The 18667-nt window shown below is 31.7% G+C and overlaps 1 protein-coding gene and 1 non-coding gene across 11 annotated transcripts in view; one reads left to right on the top strand and one right to left on the bottom strand.

The window, feature by feature from the left end:
• The window catches only part of LOC129941922 (heterogeneous nuclear ribonucleoprotein L), a 537346-nt gene that overhangs the window by 489047 nt on the left and 29632 nt on the right, over positions 1-18667 (top strand). For 9 of the 10 annotated variants that reach the window (XM_056050696.1, XM_056050694.1, XM_056050691.1 and 6 more), the window contains 2 exons: positions 5882-6157; positions 6242-6446. In XM_056050696.1, the coding sequence (XP_055906671.1) occupies positions 5882-6157; positions 6242-6446 (481 nt within the window). The remainder of the gene's footprint in view (positions 1-5881; positions 6158-6241; positions 6447-18667) is intronic. The other variant, XM_056050697.1, reaches the window with a different exon arrangement.
• Positions 883-954, bottom strand: Trnae-uuc (transfer RNA glutamic acid (anticodon UUC)). The gene has a single exon. It is a non-coding gene; the product is annotated as a tRNA-Glu (tRNA).

Here is an 18667-nt window from a genome sequence, read left to right as displayed (position 1 = left end):
CTTAAGGACAAATCTATACCGGAATCACATTGTCACAGAGATTTCACAGAAGTCGTATGTTTTTCATGTTTTATACCTTTTTCTGTAGATTTGAAACTTCTTTTTGAAGTTTTTTTTTGCTGATATTGTTTTGTGGATTTCGAACTTTGATGACAAGGTGTCAGAAGTGGGATGATTTGATTTACAATCAGTTCGATGGTATATATAGAAACAAACTTTTTAAACCAGGTGTTTTCAGAATTTGTTCGGTTTTGTTCTCATGTTTTGTTACATTTCGAAAAAACGAGGGAAGTTGAAAGAAACGTAGGTACGTACGTGATTTTATTTCTTAAAATGTACAATATTATCGCTCGAAGGTGAAAATAACAAAGAAAATCAAATATTTGTTGTTGAAATCCATGTTTTCTTTTTTTCGTTTCCTTATTACCAAAAGTATGTTGATGGTTTGTTCAATAAGAGTTGAAAATTCAGTAAAAGGAAATAATTCTTATAGTTTAGATACGGAAAATATATTGTTAACTTTCTAAATTACTAACATTTCCTTTGTGAAATGAGAGCTAACGTGAGGTTCTCTTTTACACATTTTAGTTATTTCGTGTCCCTTCAGGTTCCTTACACAAAAGGCTTCAAACTAAGGAGAAGTTTTTAATGTCGATAAGTAAATTTGTAACGCCTCGAGTCATCAATGAGATAGCTTTATCTTGTTGACCTAAATATTAGACTTGTTCTTCTTTTTATTGTCAATTATTAAAGAACAAAATTTGAAAGTCGCCTTTTGAGTAATATTTTTATTTTTGAAATCCAAGGGCACTTATTATATTTGTGCAGATACATAATTTGATAATATTGGAGACAGAAAAAAACTAAATTTAAATAAAAAACTTCCCATACCGGGAATCGAACCCGGGCCTTCTGGGTGAAAGCCAGATATCCTAGCCACTAGACCATATGGGATATATTTTTTTAAATGACAGAGTAAAATCTGATTTTGGTTTATTTTGGGGTATTTTTTGGGGAAAATTAATCAAATCTTATCATTTTTATCACACTGACTATTATTTGCTTAGGTAGATAACCAAACGAATATTTAAATGAAGGTTTTATATTGATGAATTGATATATTCAAATACTTGTATCTTTTAATTTGTTTTATGGAATATTTGACCTACAATTTTGATGTGTTGTCGGTTTTAGTATTGACGCAATATAATGAAAACGAAATTGTAATAATTTGCTAATTAATAAGAGAGTTGAGGAAGAAAAGTGTTGACATCTCTCGACATTAAAAGGTGTCTAGAATGTAATTCATTATTTTAGAGAGATGACTGTGTGTTCGTAAAGCAGTTTATTCCGCCTTATCTCTAAGACGAGCTGTGATAAAATTTAAAAAAGAGGGTAGAATACGATCCACACTGATAGCTTTCCATTTGTGTCTGATAAAAACTGTCAAATGTTTTTTTTTTTCATAATAAGACAATATTTTCATATTAAGAAATTGAAAGGGTTAGGCACTTAAAACTTGATGTTTTAACTATTTTGTGTCGAGATATATTTTTCGTAAAAACTTGATTTTTATAAGAAACACTATCTTAAAATGCTACAAAATATTCACAACAATATTTATGGTTAATATTACATCTTTGAAGTCAGTATCTTTCAGTGTTCTCAAGATTTGTAAGTAAAAATTGTGTTTTAATATTTTTTATTATTTTTTTTTATATTAATACCAACATTTTGTAAAATATGAATAAGTATGGAGTCAATATCTTTTTTGTTTTGAAGATACCTAAGTCTAAAATAAAAGTTTTCAGTTGTTTTTTGGTTTAAAATAGTCAACTGAATTTTTTTAGTTTACTAAATATTAACAACGATATTTTGCATAAGATGAAGGAAGTTGGATTCCAATAGCTTTAAGAAAAACAAACCTTTCAGGTCCTTTCTGCATCTTTCGATGTTATTTTCCTTAATAAATATTTATTTGAAGACGATATCTCTGCTGGTTCTTGAGATATTACAGCCGAAAAAGGGTATCTCGAATGTTATGTACACTTGAACCTACGAACTAACGAGTACGTGTTAAAACACAAACAGGCATCTCCCCAAAAACCTTTGATTTAGAATTTAGTTAACTTGAAATTGTAAAGAATTTTTTTTAAAAATAAAACATTAAATTAAGAAATTCTTCGGGTGTTCCTCAAGGTAGCCATCTTGGACCACTTTTATTTCTTTTATTCATATTTGATTTACCTGATTTTCTCTTAAATTCTTTGTCCTTGATGTTTGCCGATGATCTCAAATTTCTGAGATGCATTAAGGATCCGTTTGACTGTGTGCTTCTTCAAGAAGATCTTCAAAGCTTATCAACAAATCAAACCTCAGCATCTCTAAATTTCAATGATTTTCATTTTCTCGCCGCTCGTCTTCTTTTGTAAATGATTATCATATTGAGAACAAAGGTTTCGATAGAGTCTCAGGAAAAAAAATTTGGGAGTCATTTTTGACTCTAAATTCAACTTCGCTAATCATTTAGAATTCATGGTTAATAAGGCCAACTCTATGCTTGGGTTTTTTTCCGCAACTCTAAAGGTCTAAGTAACATCTTTACCTTAAAAACGCTTTGCATTGCTTATGTTAGATCAGTTCTGGAGTACTGCTGTGTGGTATGGAATCCGTTTTATAAAACTCATTCTGTTAAAATTGAAAAAATTCAAAGAAAATTTACAAAATTAACCGTTTTAAAAACTGTTTAAGTAAAATCTAAAATGTTATACAAATTTTTTAAATTTTTTATGAAATAACATAAATATTTCAACTTAATATTGAAGACAAAAAATATAGATTTCCATAACTTTAAAGCTTTATTTAAGTGATTTTTTGAATTTAAAAAAATCGTATCCCAAAACCAGACATGAAACATTAGTTTTAAGATCGTTTGAACTTAGGCCATTAAAACCAATTGTAAAAGTGCGATCTTATTGTCCAGTGTTAGATGCTGATAGGGAGGTTATTTTTAAAGCTTTATTTAAGTGGAGATATGCTGTTTATGTTATGCTGTTAGCATAACATAAGAGGAACGGCATGTTTCGTAATAGATTACTTTCTCGTACGTTGAAAATGGCTGGAGTTCGTAGAAGATTTAAAAATCGATTAGCTGGTCTATTCAGAACACTTACCGCTTCTCGTTACTTGTATATGGCGTACAGATAAATCATCTAGCAATAACGGAGACAATTTTTGCAACAACTTTAGTGGACAAGTTCGCATTTAGATCGATACAAAAATAAACTGGACAGTTTGGTGGCCTCCGTCTTTAACAAATCATTGAGATTAACTCAATCCGGAACACATACATCTTGGTTTCGTGCATAAATCAGGCAGCTCAGCCATTCTAATTTTTTCAAACTCAGAAATGCGAAGCTGCAAGGAAAAAATCTTGTATATATCTAAGCTGCTAAGAGCAACAAACTCTAACCTTGAAAAAAGCATGCACCAAGAAGCTAATAAAGCCTTCAAAATCAAAAGTAAATGACAACACTTCGTTCTGGAAAATTGCTCGTGTCATTTGTATACCCTTCATCTAAAACATGAAATTTGATATTAACATCCCAGCACAACATTTTTAAAACTTGTAGAGCAAACCAACAAACCCCAACCAATTGCTTCCTAACGCTTCGCCACATTTGAAAAATGAAAGCTTGGATCATGTCTTCGCCGTACAAGAAGTCCTGGATGTGATACACAGGTGCAAACCCAACAAAGCTCCAGCTCCAGACCGTGTACGTATGAGTTTCTCAAAAACGCGTCGTTAAACTTTATTGAAAAACTTACAGATGCATATATTTAATAATTTTATGTAGGAGAAGTACCATAAAGTTTTACCAAAAATATTATACTTCCCATATTTAAAAAACTTGATAATAACAATCCAAACAATTATCGGGGCATATCATTTCTGAACACCATAATGAAAATACTGGCGTCATTCTAGGCAGGCTCACAGCCTGGGTAAAAAGTAATATCCGTTTGAGTGAGTTTCAAGCTGGAATTAATTTTGCTGGTGTCGACATTAAAGCGTTGATGTATGCAGACGATATCGTCATTTTCTCTGAAACCCCGCAAATGATGCAAATAATGATAAATAAACTACAAGCATTTTGTCGTCTCTGGAGCCTCGCCGTTAACACAAATAAATCAAAAATCATGATCTTTAGAAATGGTACAGGCAGATTCGCAAGAAATGAAAGGTGGAAATGGGGAAAATGTGCACTTAGTTGTGGTTAAGGGGTATCAGTATCTTGGAGTTACTATAACACTAAAGTTTTATTTCAACCATCATCTCAATGGAAAAGTAACAGAATCGAAAAAATCTATCAATTGCTATTGGAAGTAGGTTCTCAGCAAAAAATATGTAGCCCCGAGCACCAAATATAAGCTCTTTGAAGCGATGATGAGATCGATAATGTGCTACGCTGCCCAGGTGTGGGGATTTCTTCAATATGACCAAGTAGAAAAGCTTTTGGAATACTTAAAAAAATATTTAGGCTTTCAGAAAACACCCCTAACTACATGCTATATCTGGAGACTAGACTTTCTCCGCTGTTCTTTACACTAAAAATGCATTTTAACTACATTTTGAGTGTAATGGCTCTGCCAAGTCTACCCAGGATCATTGCATCTTCTTAACTGAAAATCGCTTTTTTTTAGGGAGTGGATGCTCCTAGAGCAGTCACATAATATTGAATTGATAGAAAGTGGGACCGATACTTGGAAGTGTAGCTTCGATACACTGCTCGCAAGAATTGAAAAAGACAATGTCTGTAAGTTCACCGAGATGGCAGAACGAAGCAACATGCGAAGTATGTACAAGGGTCTGCAGCACAACCTTCACGCCAGCAACTATTTTTATGACCGCTACACATTGGAGAGTTACTACATCTGAATTACCGACCATATTGTGCAGATGAAAACACAGAGTATGCCTTATGCAACTACAGGATAGAGAAGACGTGCTGCACTTCCAAGCAACGTGCCCTATTCTTGCTGCAATCAGAAGAGGACACTGGGGAAAGAGCTTCTTAACTTTAGATGAAACCGAAGGAATCCTAAATGGACAGATGTGGAACGTGTTGAGCAGTTGCGTCAAAACAGCGCTAAAATATCGATACCAAATCCTGAACGAAGCCTTCTGAACGCACCTGAAATCAACCCTACAAACCTTATGAATCTTGATACAAACTTGTTTGGTTAGTTAATTTAATACAACTTGAAAATATTAACAATTCTATTTATATTGCACTTGTTTAGATTATACTCTTTCTTCTGGCTGACGGCAAAATCCAATGCTATAACTGTTAAATTAAAACAAAAACAAACATAAATCTGATAAATAAAATCACATTTTTACTACTGTTAGCAGTTCTTAAAATTGTTAAATCATTATTTCTAAATATCCAAAAAGTTAATTTTTAAAGAGGAACATACACAAAAAGTAAATTTTGTAACTTTTACAATGATCCAATTATTGAAAAATATTCAATAAATGATCCGAAGTTTGTTCAAAGCTTATCACTGGAACTTAAACCTGACTATAAGTTAAAATTTACCATAACAGAAAAGTAACTTTTAGATGATTTTAGTTACAGCAGTAAAATTTTCACGCTACCTTAAAGCTATGAAATTTGTATTTGATTTAAAACCTAAACTCTGGTTAAACTTACAACTTACAAAATTGGGACTAAGTTTAGAAAACAAGGTCTTAATTTTAATTTGAAAAATTAATTTGGCAAGAAGTTGTTGATGAGTTTTTGAGATTGTAGTATTTGAATTTATCTTAAATATTTTTGAACTTATAATTAATAATTTTATTTAAATTTTTTTTTAGATAAAATTCCTAAAAACCAAAGAAGGTACAGCAATGGTACAAATGGGTGATTCAGTTGCGGTCGAACGTTGTGTACAGCATCTTAACAACATTCCCATTGGCAGTCCGGGCAAAATTCAAATAGCGTTCTCCAAACAGAATTTCCTATCGGAAGTTATAAATCCGTTCTTACTTCCAGATCATACGCCCAGTTTTAAGGAGTATACTGGTTCAAAAAATAATCGATTTTTATCGCCGGCCCAAGCTAGCAAAAATCGTATTCAACCACCGAGTAAGGTAAGTATTTCATCTTCTTCGTTTTAACTATTAAAATAAATTTGAAATTTAAAAATGACTTTTGTTTTTTTTTTCTTAAAAAAGATTCTTCACTTTTTCAACACACCACCTGGTCTAACCGAGGATCAACTGATAGGCATATTCAATATCAAAGAAGTTCCAGCCACATCGGTGCGATTGTTCCCATTGAAAACGGAACGATCATCATCAGGCCTAATTGAATTCCCAAATATTTCTCAAGCTGTGCTTGCTATCATGAAGTGCAATCATCTTCCAATTGAGGGTAAAGGTGAGTTCTTGATGGATTTTTGTTTGTTTTCAAAAAGAAAGAAAAGTCAAGTAAATAAAAATAAGATGAAAAATGAAAATGTGTGAAGAAAAATGGGCTCATTGTGTCTGATGTATACAAACATGTAAACACGAACACAACACCACCCATAAAAATTCATATATATATATTTTGAAAAATGAAAAAAAGTAAACGAAAAAACATTCAAAATTTTATCAATAACATAAAACATATTTTTACTAAAATTAATATACATATTTTTTATATTTATATGATTTTATTTATTATATGCTTTTTTTTATTTTTTCTTATTATTATTTTACCCCAAATCCACAAAATATTTATTCTTTCCCACAGTAAAATACTTATTTTATCTTTTTATGGACAAACAAAATATTATAGAGTACGTATACGCCCCAAACACAACGAGTTAGTTTGATTGTTTTTTTTGCTGATGGGGGTGTCTTTACTTCATGTTCGAGTTGATAGCTCGTAAAAAGTTCCTCCTATAAAAATGGTTTACTATTTTGGTTATATATTTTTGTTTTTATTGGAAATCTATGTACTTACGCGAGAGATACTCGTACTCGTATTATTTGAGGTCGATGGAGATGTGCTATAAAAGACGGAAACGCATTTTTATGAATGCATATTGTAAAAAGTACTCGTTAGCGGTTGATAATTCGAATAAACGACATTTTTATGATCCTTTAAATTAAATGCTCTCGACTCTAAGTAATTGCTTTTAGATTTGGTTTCGATTCCTCAGTTTTTTAAATCATGATTGGAATTTTAAATCAATGATTTAAGTTTTTATCTTGTTTTAAATATTTAAACTCAACCAAAAGAGATGTTTTAAAGTTTTACTTTCTTTATGTAAAGCAAATTCAATATGGATCAGATTTGAATGGAATCGAAATAAAGAATAATTTGTCGCTTGATATTTTTTTTATTTAATTCATTATGTTGAATTCTTGTCATAAGGGGAGCCAGTGGAAAGTATGTCTTCTTACAACTTCAAGCTTGAATGGCACATTGTTTGATTACACTTAAGACCAATGAAAGTTATTACCTTAAGAACAAAGCTACAACTGTTTCGCACAAATGTCGAATCTGTGCTTCTTTATGCGTGCTGCACTTGCACCGTATTTCAAATGAGATCCTTCATAGAAAGACAGGTCAGGAAGCTATAGAATCCATAATACGAAGACGTAAATGGCAATTGATTTGACATTCCCTTCGAAAAGGTAACGACTGCATTGAATACACAAGAAGTAAGAAGAGCTGGACGACCGAGAAGCACATGGCGCAGGACATTCGAGACGGAATCAACGTCCCGTTGTCGCGTAGGCGTAGTAGAGGCCCTATGTCCCTTAAGAGGTCCCCTCCCCAACGGACTTGACAGGTCTGAGGACCTAAGTAAGTAAGTCATTTATAAAGAAATGAGGTCCAAAGACTCTACCGTGTGGTAAACATCAGTTTTTAATCTCTGGCTACAAACATTCAATTTAAATTACAACGAACTTAAAACCAATGAACATTATAACATTTCTCATTTACAAAAAATAAGGTCCAAAGACGCTGCCATGCGATTAACTTTAAAAAGATTTTAAATAATTTTACTTAATATACTTGATTGTTTCCATAACCATAATGTGCCTCGTCAAAGATAAAACATTTTTTAACGTAAAGCCTGGATACTTGAAGAACATTTCCAAAACAAATTTTACACACTTTAAGTCGTCAATTCTTGCGTAACCACAATCTTTTAGCTACTAGGGTAAGCTGAGTTGACCTCCTGACGTTGCCCAATTCAATTGATTGGCGGCAGACATTTCTTGGTCTTAATTCCTGGTTGCTTCAGTGGATAAATTTCCTTCGTTTCAGACCAATCTTTGTCCCATTGATTACTTAAAAATGTTGCATTTTAAACGATGCAGGAAATGCTAGGCTTACCTGAGTCTCGCGAGATCAAAAAATCTCAGTTTCTTCTCGGGATTGTCTTATAACATTAAGTCCCGCCATAGCCTCGGTCTCATATTTTTTAATTTAATTTTACAAACAGTGTTTTTGTCCAACTCAATTGAATTTTGGAAAAAAAATAGAGAAGCGAGATTTTTGCTCCGAATATTTATTAATTTTGTATTTTTCTCTGATCAGTGACTTAAATTTGAAAAAAAATTCTCGTCTCGTCTTTTGGTCAACACAAAAATTTTTTGCACAATAGAAACCAGATGAAAACCAACCACATTGCGTATTTACGCCTTTGGTAAAATTCTGATAGTATAAACTAATAATTTATGAACACAAGCAAGAGAAGATACTTGTTGTAATGTGAGTCTTCATAACTTCATAAATTTTCATGGAAGAGGCATTTTAAAGAATATCAGTTCCAAATATTGTACAACTCATATTTATCTAAGAATACATTCGGATAAAATGCTGTTAAAGCACCCTTTAAGTCAATGCTGCAATATTTTGAAATCTATCAAATGTTTCCAATTTTGATCACTTTACTAGAAAAATATTTGGAACTATAGCAATTTTTAAGAGAGATTTTGTAAGCAATGTTCTATCTCAAAAACTTATTGTAAACCCCTTTCTCCTTAAATAATTCTGCCGGTACACTGAAACTTCCAGAAACGACTCAATTTTGGACGTACTGTGAGATATTCGATTTTCAGCCGCACATCAAGAATGTGCCATGGTTAAATCAACTCTATTTTTCACTGCCATTGTTTTTTTCAAAACTTTGAATCCATTGTACACTGACATTTCCTTATTCTTAATTCGCTATTTGCTCTAACGATGGATGAGTTTATATTTTAGAAATTGGTCGTTACCCCTTTAAAGTAACAGAAATGGCTTTAAAAATGATTTCCAAACTGTTAAAAGATCATCTATTGCTTTGGTTTGTCCAAGGTTTTAATATACGCGAAATTACAAAGAAAAATCAACCTTGTTATTATTATAAACTAGAAATATTCGAATGTTTTTGACGCCCGCCAATAGTATACTAAATCATGTACTGAAACCATCTTAAACCTACTTGAAAGCATTAACACATTTAACATTTACCCATATCACGAATACCATTCTGATCGGAAGCTTTTACGTTCGTAATGAACATTTGTATGCAATTTCGCATTACAAACGGATTCCGTGATACGGTTTTTTTTGGCATTTGTAAGAGTTTCCTACTACCAGATATTAGTGATAGGCCTGGCCTGATTACTTCATAACATTACTTTTAATTACGATATTATTTTATTGTGTAAAAAAAGACCTTCAAAATGGTTTCATACTACAAAAAACAATGTTTTTAATATCTTTCAAAGTTCTTAGCAGAATCCAATAGGCAGTTTTTGTACAAACAAAAATAATTCACGCCATAAAACAACTAAAAGTAGGCAACAATTTTTGTTTCAACTCAAAAAACCTTCAAACAAAGTAGATACAAGTAGATAAACAAAATATTGATTTTACCACTTGGTACAATTTTGAGACGTACGAAAATTAGAGCTAAATCGATTTAAGATTTCGAATAGCTTGTCATAAAAGCGTATGTTTTAATTTTGCTGCATACTTTTAGATGTTTTTACAAATGACAAATTTCCACATTACAAAAAAATACTACTTCTAGGGGCGCCAAAGGGAAGTTATCGGTGTTGGTTGCATTCCAGCTTCCTAAATTATTTTTCCTTCATTTTTGGCATTATCCTCGTTGCTCCCGTATTTCTAAATCAGTCTAAGGCCTTGACTTAGTCTTTAATCTCGATCTTAAAATTGCGTAAAGACCTGTTCATCATATTTCTTCATCGTTTAAATCTAATCGACTTTAAGTTGGACTTGAGTAAATTTGTTTTTTTAAGCACTTGGTTCCCCAAAAAATTAATCATATTTTTTTGGTAATTAACCCTTTATACAGTGGTTTTCCGTTGTTTTACTTAATAAATCGACCTTTTTCTCAAATGAGACCATTAAGGCATTTTTTTACATACAAATATAAACTTATAAATATCAACCAACAACATAACATAAGACTTACGAGTCTTAACTTCTTACAATAATAATTTTAACTTAAATTAAAATTCCTTAATGATTAATTTTATTTTCCAAACAAAAAAAAAACCACCATCTTTCATTTTACATAATATTTTTATTTCCTTCTGTTTCTCTCGAAGACAACAGAATTTATGTTCTTTGTTTTGCATAAAACAAATAAAATGTTTACAAGAAAAATGACAAAACGAGTCATAACTTTTTTCCCACCTTTTGCTTGGTTGGTAGTACATGAATTTTTCTTCTTCCTAAATAACTCATTTAAGGATACAAAACAAGGACTAAAATAAGAGAAGGAAAAACATCCAAGAGTGTTCCAAATTACTTTGGAAAATTATTATTCTCGCACAACACGACAAAGTCGCATAAATAACTGGCTTTTGGGCTGAAAATAAGAAAAGGCAGTAGAGAGAACGAAGTTGAGATATTTTTGTGATTCCTCAACCATGTGATAAACATCCTTTTTACCCTTAACAAATAAATCACTTTACCACTGCCATCAGCACATCTCAACTCAAGCCATCCCAGCTCAGCAAAGTGCCACCGAGTGATTGGTCTTATCCCTGTCCCTGTCCCAAACCTTACATGGATCAGTTTTATTATTTAAGACAAAAATCGCTTTGTTGTTTGTGTAAATCGGATTTTTGGAAATTTACAGAAATTTTATTCGAACATCAACCAAAAATAATAAAATTTCAAAATAAAAAAAAAACAACCAAACGAAAGTTTTAAATTGCTCTTTAAACTTTTATATAAAATCGTACTTCCATACATATGTATGTATATAGCCACAGGATATTGTACTGAACATTATTTGTTGTTTTTGTTTCCTTTTTTTAGTGTGTGCTTGTTTGTTTGCTTGCTTGCTTTATTCATTGAATTTAATGCCCCTGAACAAGCAAAACATCGAGTTGAGAGTCCGTAAGCCTCGAATGTCCTTTTAGCTCGATAGCTCCAGCTCCACGCCATTCAAGCCATCCAAGCCAACCATCATCGCAACATCCCAGAAAGAGTTACATATTTGCAAAAACAATAGACCGCTGCTGCTCAACTCACTCTGCTCCTCGATTATCCCGAGGAGAATTGTATTCAAGCTATCGATTAATCATTGGAAACATTACACTTGGCTGAGTTTTGGGGGTTTATAAATCCCAACCCCTTGATGGTGAATTATTTTCGAAATCCATTGTTCGGAACCGTTCGTTGGGTCGGTCGTTCGGTCTTGGTGTGTGTCTGTTAATCCCACAGGAATCAAAAAGTTTATAGTTTTTTTTAATCTCTCTATATAGACATAAAATCAGTCGTTAAATTGATGGTGGACGGGGGTGGAGAAGGCGGAATGAGCGTAGGGAGGCTTATTTAATTTTTCTTCTTTTATTTTTTTTTTTTCAAAAATGAGGGAATAATTCACACTATCCTTGGGGAAAGGAACAAATAAAAAGAATCCTGCCTATTGGTTCAATGGCCTGTTCTCAAATGCATTCAACTGCAGGAATGTACATATACATTTTTATTTTTTCTTCCTTTGCAAGTTCATTAGATAATTGGCACATTAGGGTGTCTTTTTTTGAATAGCTCGTTTTTGTTGACGGTAAAACTCTGGCAAAGTTCCAGATACTTTGCATTAGCTTGAACAATTCTTTGTAAATATAGATACTGTTGGGGAATTAGTTGGAATTAGTGTGATGTTTTGTTGGCGAATCGTGTTTTGTGAGGATTTTTTTTTGATATTTTTTGTAATTTAAGGACAGGAATAGCGCACTTTTTAATTAATAATAATTGTTAAATTTTATGGAAGCACAAACACAATTGAAAAGATTCTTTATTTTTGTTTTTATTACATTTTTATTTGCATGATTAACTTTGAAAATTGAATAGAGTTGCTTTTGAAGTGGAGTTGTGTTTCTTTTGAAAGAATTGTTAATCTAAACATTTGAGGTTAATTTGTTTCAAGTTTTTTTATCGTTTGAAATTTCGTTGTGGAAAACAATTACTAAAACCTATTTTTGTTGAACTATGTTTTTGAAGTTTTATTTCTAGAGTTCTTATTTTTAAGCATTTATTAGGTATTGGGAAATACAAAAGCATACTTCGCTTTGTTTACTACAATTATTATAATACTGAGGTTTCCAATAAGAGGTTTCATTTTGGTTTGGCTACGGTAGAAGTAGCAGCTTATGATTTTTTGAAATTTTTCATGGCCGATTCGCACATTTAAGTCTTCATATCCTCAATAATTTATTGAATTCCATCTTGAAGATCTTAAATCGATTGTAGTGCATTGGCATAGACCTTGGCTCTGTTTCACAAAACACTTTTCACTTTGCAAAACACGTTTTATAAGACTCAAATTTGCAGTGAAAACTTTTGTTATTTTGCAAAATATTTATTCTTTCTGTTTCACTAAACAGTAAATTCGCTTACAAATTTTTATCAGTAATATGCAAAGAGAAGTTTGCATTCACAATGAAGAGTTTGTGTTCAAAAGCTGTCGAAAACTTATACAAAAATAAATGAACTGCTTTGAAAATAAAGAATTTAAAAATTACATATGTTTGTTTTTGTTTTAATTTGGATAAATTTACCAAAGAACATGAATTTTGAATTTCAAGTTTAATGCGTTGATTCATCTCAATTTCAAAAATTTCGTAAAGGTTTTTAAACATTCGACTTTGTTACCAGCCTTTAATTGACAAAAAGTACCATCGAATTTGCGCTGTCTAAAATTTTAAATAAACTACAATTAAATAACCATTAAATTATGTTTTTAAGTCCATAGCAATAATTTTCTCTAACATGATTTGCAGGCCTCAAATTTGTTCCAAAGGAGGATTATTTCATGTGGCTCGGTGTGTTGACGGTACTATGATAGATATTAATTCACCAATTTTGTATCTATTTTATATTTTACAACCTTGCAAAGTACGAATTATTTCCAAATATTTTTAAATTGAAAAGTCATTAAACTTTGTAAATTTCGAAAAAAAACTGTTCTAGCAAAAGAGCAAAGGTGCAAAGTGTCAAAGTGAAAAGTTATTTCTCAAAAAGGTTATCACAATAGGGGCCTATTTCACCCTTAATCTACATCTCTATACTTGACACTTGAGCTCAAGGGTAAACTGATGAGCATTCCTGGAAGTGCGAGTATTACGGGGGGTGGAATGCAACTGGCTAATTTGACAGAACATTGTTTGTAAAAATATGGATGAAACAACGAAAAGCATGAAACATTGTGGCGTGTTCCAGCGATGTAAATGTTTCGATTATAGTTCTATAGCTTATCATTTTAAAGCCCTTTTTTGTATTCTATCCAAAAGATTTAAACTTGTTTTAGGGGCACCTGCCCAGATATGCGAAAAATAATCAAGCTTTGGACGGATGAAGGCTTTGTAAATTACAACCAGATCAGAAGGGGTGGCAAATTTATTGCACCGTCGGAGAAATCCTAAGCGCATGGCAAAATTTTTCGCAATATGAAATTTATGATCATTCCATAAAAGGTGATCTGGGATACACATACTGACAGTTATTTAGTTTCGCTCATAGATAGTGGCATGGGGGGTGTGTTTCGCTTTAACGATAGGAGACAGCAGTGAATTTTCGAAGAATTAAATTCTACACGGTTTCTGACTCCCCATTGGACAATGCTGTCAAGATCAAAATTTAATGAGCATACACTACCGTTCAAGTTCAACATCCAAAGTACAAGGATTTGAATCTAGAAACGAGTATGAGAAACTGGGGGTACTATCTTCGGCGAAACAGTTTAATGGACTAGAAGTGACAGACAAGAGATCACTTATAAATAAAAGGAAGAGAGTCGGAGACAAAACGGAGCCCTGTGGGACACCAGCATTTATTTTATGAATTTCAGACTTGAAGCTATCCAATACAACTTGAAAGGTTAGATAGGTAAATTCTAATTAAACGAAGAAGAGATTTATCAATACCAAAAGCACGCATTTTCAATAAGAAAACTTGGTGCCAAACTCTATCAAATGCTTTTTGAAATATCAAGATTTATTCCACTGTTCGGTGAGATAAACCATGAGATCACCAGTGGACCTACTGCTACGAAAGCCATACTGTAGGCCATTAAGATGCTTCCGTTCTTCAAGATATTTCTTAAGCTGATAATTAATCAGCGTTTCCCTGACCTTATAAAGAAGGGACGTTAGTGCTATTGGACAATAGTTAGAGTAAGAGGAAGATACGCATTTTTTAGGGACAGGCTGGACAAATGCTATTTTCCATCCGCGTGGAAAGAGACCTGTAGAATAAGACATACGTTTTTTTACAAATGACCAGACATTTTTACTACCTTTAGGTAATTTCTGATCATGCAAAAATTTGGTTGGTCGAATATGACCTTTACAGGTCTTTCTAGCTTGTTTGAATTTATTCCTATTTTCCTAAGTCGGGTTGGCTTTAAAACAACGGAAACTTACATCTCTGAACCTAATAACCTCTTTACAGCTCGAATCAAACCATGACTTCTATTTGGGTTTGATAGATGCATTTGAAGGACCCAATTGACAAGGATACGTTTACTGCTGTTTGACCGAATTGATTTCGGATTGCTTACTGAACTTTAAAACCTATAAGACCTGAAACTTTGTATGCAAAATACGGTGTACCTAGTGTTGTTTGTACAATGTCTAATTCACTTAACAAAACTGAGTTTTCTTCAATACTAAGGCCTTCATTAGAAATATTATCAGTTATTCTTGAGCAACGCACACGAAATCGATTGTTCACGTTAAAATAAATTACGTAATTTCTAGTTTTCTTATGTTGTATGTCTTATGTTATTATAGTAGGCTTCTAAAAATTAAACCTCTTATTGGAAATTTAAAATTATTTATGTTGCCAACGAAATACCATAAAAATCCAGTTTAAATCCTTCTCAACCCTAGCTGTGAAATAAAAAATAACTGCCATACTGATTTTTAAATTCCAGTTCCTAAAAATTGTGAATTTTAATTTCACTTTTAAATCAAAAATTTGCTCTAAGACCTAATGAACAATTAAACATCGAGTATCAACAATATTCTTTTGACATTCAATACTATTGCGTTTGTTTTGTTCTTTAAAAGACAAGTTAAGTCTTATAACAGATTTAATAAAATATATCTCATGTAGAAAAGTATTGCTAAAATTTAAAAAAATTTTAAATAAAATCCCACAAGAGAAACACTTACTATTCTGTCTACGAATAAACATCTGTTTACACTCGAGATCAATTTTGGACGTACTCTCTATGTATTCTTTTTCTACCGCACATCAAGAATGTGAAATTCAAAACGACAACTGTTAACTTTTTGACTACTTTTGACTTTTTGGCTACTTCATTATTCTAAACTCATTCAGATCTTAACCTTTTTATTTTGTAACATCTTATCCCCAATTTAATAAGAACTTCCAAGCATCCATCTCTTCCAAGTTTGCCTAGTAGAATAAGTCATTTTTAACAGATGAAACAATTAACTTTTATGCATATTGATCAAAGGCCAATGACGGGATTGGTGGAGGCGTGTCCTCTTACGGACTAAATCTATGTCTTTCATTTCGTCTTGCCAATCACTGTAACGTGTTCCAGGTAGAATTTCTGGCCATCAAAGAAGGCCTTTTAGAGAAAGCGTAATATCGACTACCGATATACATAACTTCTCAGATAGTCAAGCTGCAATTAAGTCATTTGAATGTCTCTCAATAAACTCACTAAACAGGCCAAAACTGCTGATCATTTCTTGTGGAGATGCCGGGGCAGTTCAAAATTCAACTATTTTGATTGCCAGGTCATAAAGACATCTCTTTATTGTTTATTAAAATTGTAAAGCTGAAGAACTTGCAAACAATGGAACAACTTTACCTTTAATGGGCAACAAATTCAACATCGACATAGCTCTAGCTACTTGTAAATGTATCATAAAGCATGATACCATAAAGAAAGAAAACCAAAGTTGGTCTAATACAACCACTTTTTAAACGATTTTTGCAAAACCTGCCATAGCGCTCCATCTATTAGACTTTTACTACTATGATCTAGAAAATTGCTAGCTCAAACTGGTTCAATGAATTATGGTAGATCCTAAGATCCTTGTGGTACCACAACGGACCAACTATGGGTTTAAGTCTGTTAGTTTTTACGTCAACAGCTACCTTAACCTACCCTAGCCTTCTTCTTTGACTGTTTCTTAGAAATGGCTATGCTTTACAAAAAATATTTAAATAATATTTAAGAAAAGAAATAAAAAATTATTTGTCATTTTTGTATCATATCTTTTTTCAATTCTGTGATTTTCTGTGAATTTTCAGTAAAATAAAATATTTAATACGAGTAAGAATGCGAATGAATACAACAATTTTATTTATTATGTCAACGAAAATACCATACCAAAGTTATTAAAGTATGATGGACCGTGTACAATTTAATAAACTTTTAATTTCGGTTTAAATTCAAAAAGAAATAACTTATGTTTGTCCCAAGCGCAAAGTTTCCAAGAAAAATTCATTTCCTTTCCAAAAAAAACCAAAGCAGACATTCCCCCAAAAAATATAAGAAGTTTTTTTCTCAGCGAAATAACAACCATAAATAAAACACATCAATCTTTTGTAAAATCCTTTTTTATATAAAAGTAATTCCACAAAAGCCAACCCGGGTTTATAAACTGACATATTTCAACACAAAAACTTGTGTCATTTAGTGTGTTTAAGGTTTCTCTTTAAAAAAGGACCTTTTTTCCTATAATTTTATTAAAGTAAACGACAAAGTCATTAGAGTCAAAATAGAAAAACAACAAAAAAGGAAACAATTTCTCGTCTTTATTATTTCATAAAATTAAATTAAAAACACGAAAAGAAATTGTGTGTCTGTTATTGATATTTTCTAATCTTTAAAATTATAATTACAAACATATTTTTAAAGCTATGGATTGTAGGTTTTTTTTTAAAGAAGAAGTATTATAGTAAAATAAATGGAAAAACAAAAAGGCAATAAAACATTAACAACAAACAAAAAAGGTCAAAGATTTAATCCTAGCAATTTGCAGAAAATTTTAATTGCTTTTGTTGTTTTCTAGGTGCTTGTTTTATTTTTATTTCAAATTGAAGGATAATTTAAAAATAGAAATATGGACTTGAATATATACGAAGGAGCTGTACAGAAAATGTAAAACTATGGTTTTTGAGGATTAGCTTTTTGTTTTCTATTCCTATTGTTTTGCTCCATTGTCATGATGTCTGTCGTCCATTCATCATCATCGTCATATTTTTTTTTATTGTTGTTATTGTCTTTTTGTAAATTATCAAACTCCATCAGAGTGATGGGATTCTTTTTCTAAGACTTGTCTTTTTTTAAGAGGTCTTATGGTCAACGAGGAATGTTAAATGGAGTTTTTGTTATTCAAAAAAAAAGTTAATGAAACAAAGAAATGTAAAAGTAACCATTGTTTAGTGGTAGCAAAATGTCACTGCTTTTTACAATACTTTAAATTTGTTGAATACAACTTAACTTTTCCTTAAAGTTAGGTAAACTTAGAATTCTATAGCAAATATCTGATGCTGGTAGAAATAATCGCAACAAAATCTTTAATAAAACGAAAAATTATGGAAGCAATTGATTTTTAATTCGATTTGCTCAGCTGCAGTAGCAAAAAAATTCAATTTGCGCCTTCCTCAAAATAAGATCCCTTGTCTTATTAAACTATTAAAAGCAGTCCAAACTTTCTATATAAACACGTAAATTAGGGATAAAACACTTAGGAAGAAAAAGGTCATCTGAAATCAATTCAAAAATAGTTTAGTTCAATCTTTATTGTTAAGTTATGTATTGCAATTGTTGCTCATTTAGACTTATTTAAACTATTTCTCAACGTTGGATTTTCGGGTGTCCAAATAATTTATATCAACCCATAACTTCAACAATATTTTTGTTAAGAAAGCCTTCAAAAATCTTATTTAAAGCGTACAAGCTTGATAAAACAATCTGGATTTCCACGAACTAGTGAGCCCTAAATATCCTTATCATTAGTATTTTTTTTAATGTTGAACCTGAAAATGTCGTGTTTCCAGCTTGACGTGAAGATGAGGTCACAACAAGTTTGAGAAAAAATGGCTTTTCTAAAAAGCATGTTTTATTTTCATAAATCTTGATTCGT

Source organism: Eupeodes corollae, chromosome 1, assembly GCF_945859685.1.
Source record: "Eupeodes corollae chromosome 1, idEupCoro1.1, whole genome shotgun sequence".
In the NCBI taxonomy this organism is placed as follows: domain Eukaryota; kingdom Metazoa; phylum Arthropoda; class Insecta; order Diptera; family Syrphidae; genus Eupeodes; species Eupeodes corollae.
Note: the sequence above shows the minus strand (reverse complement) of the source record. Positions and strands in the feature narration are given on the sequence as shown.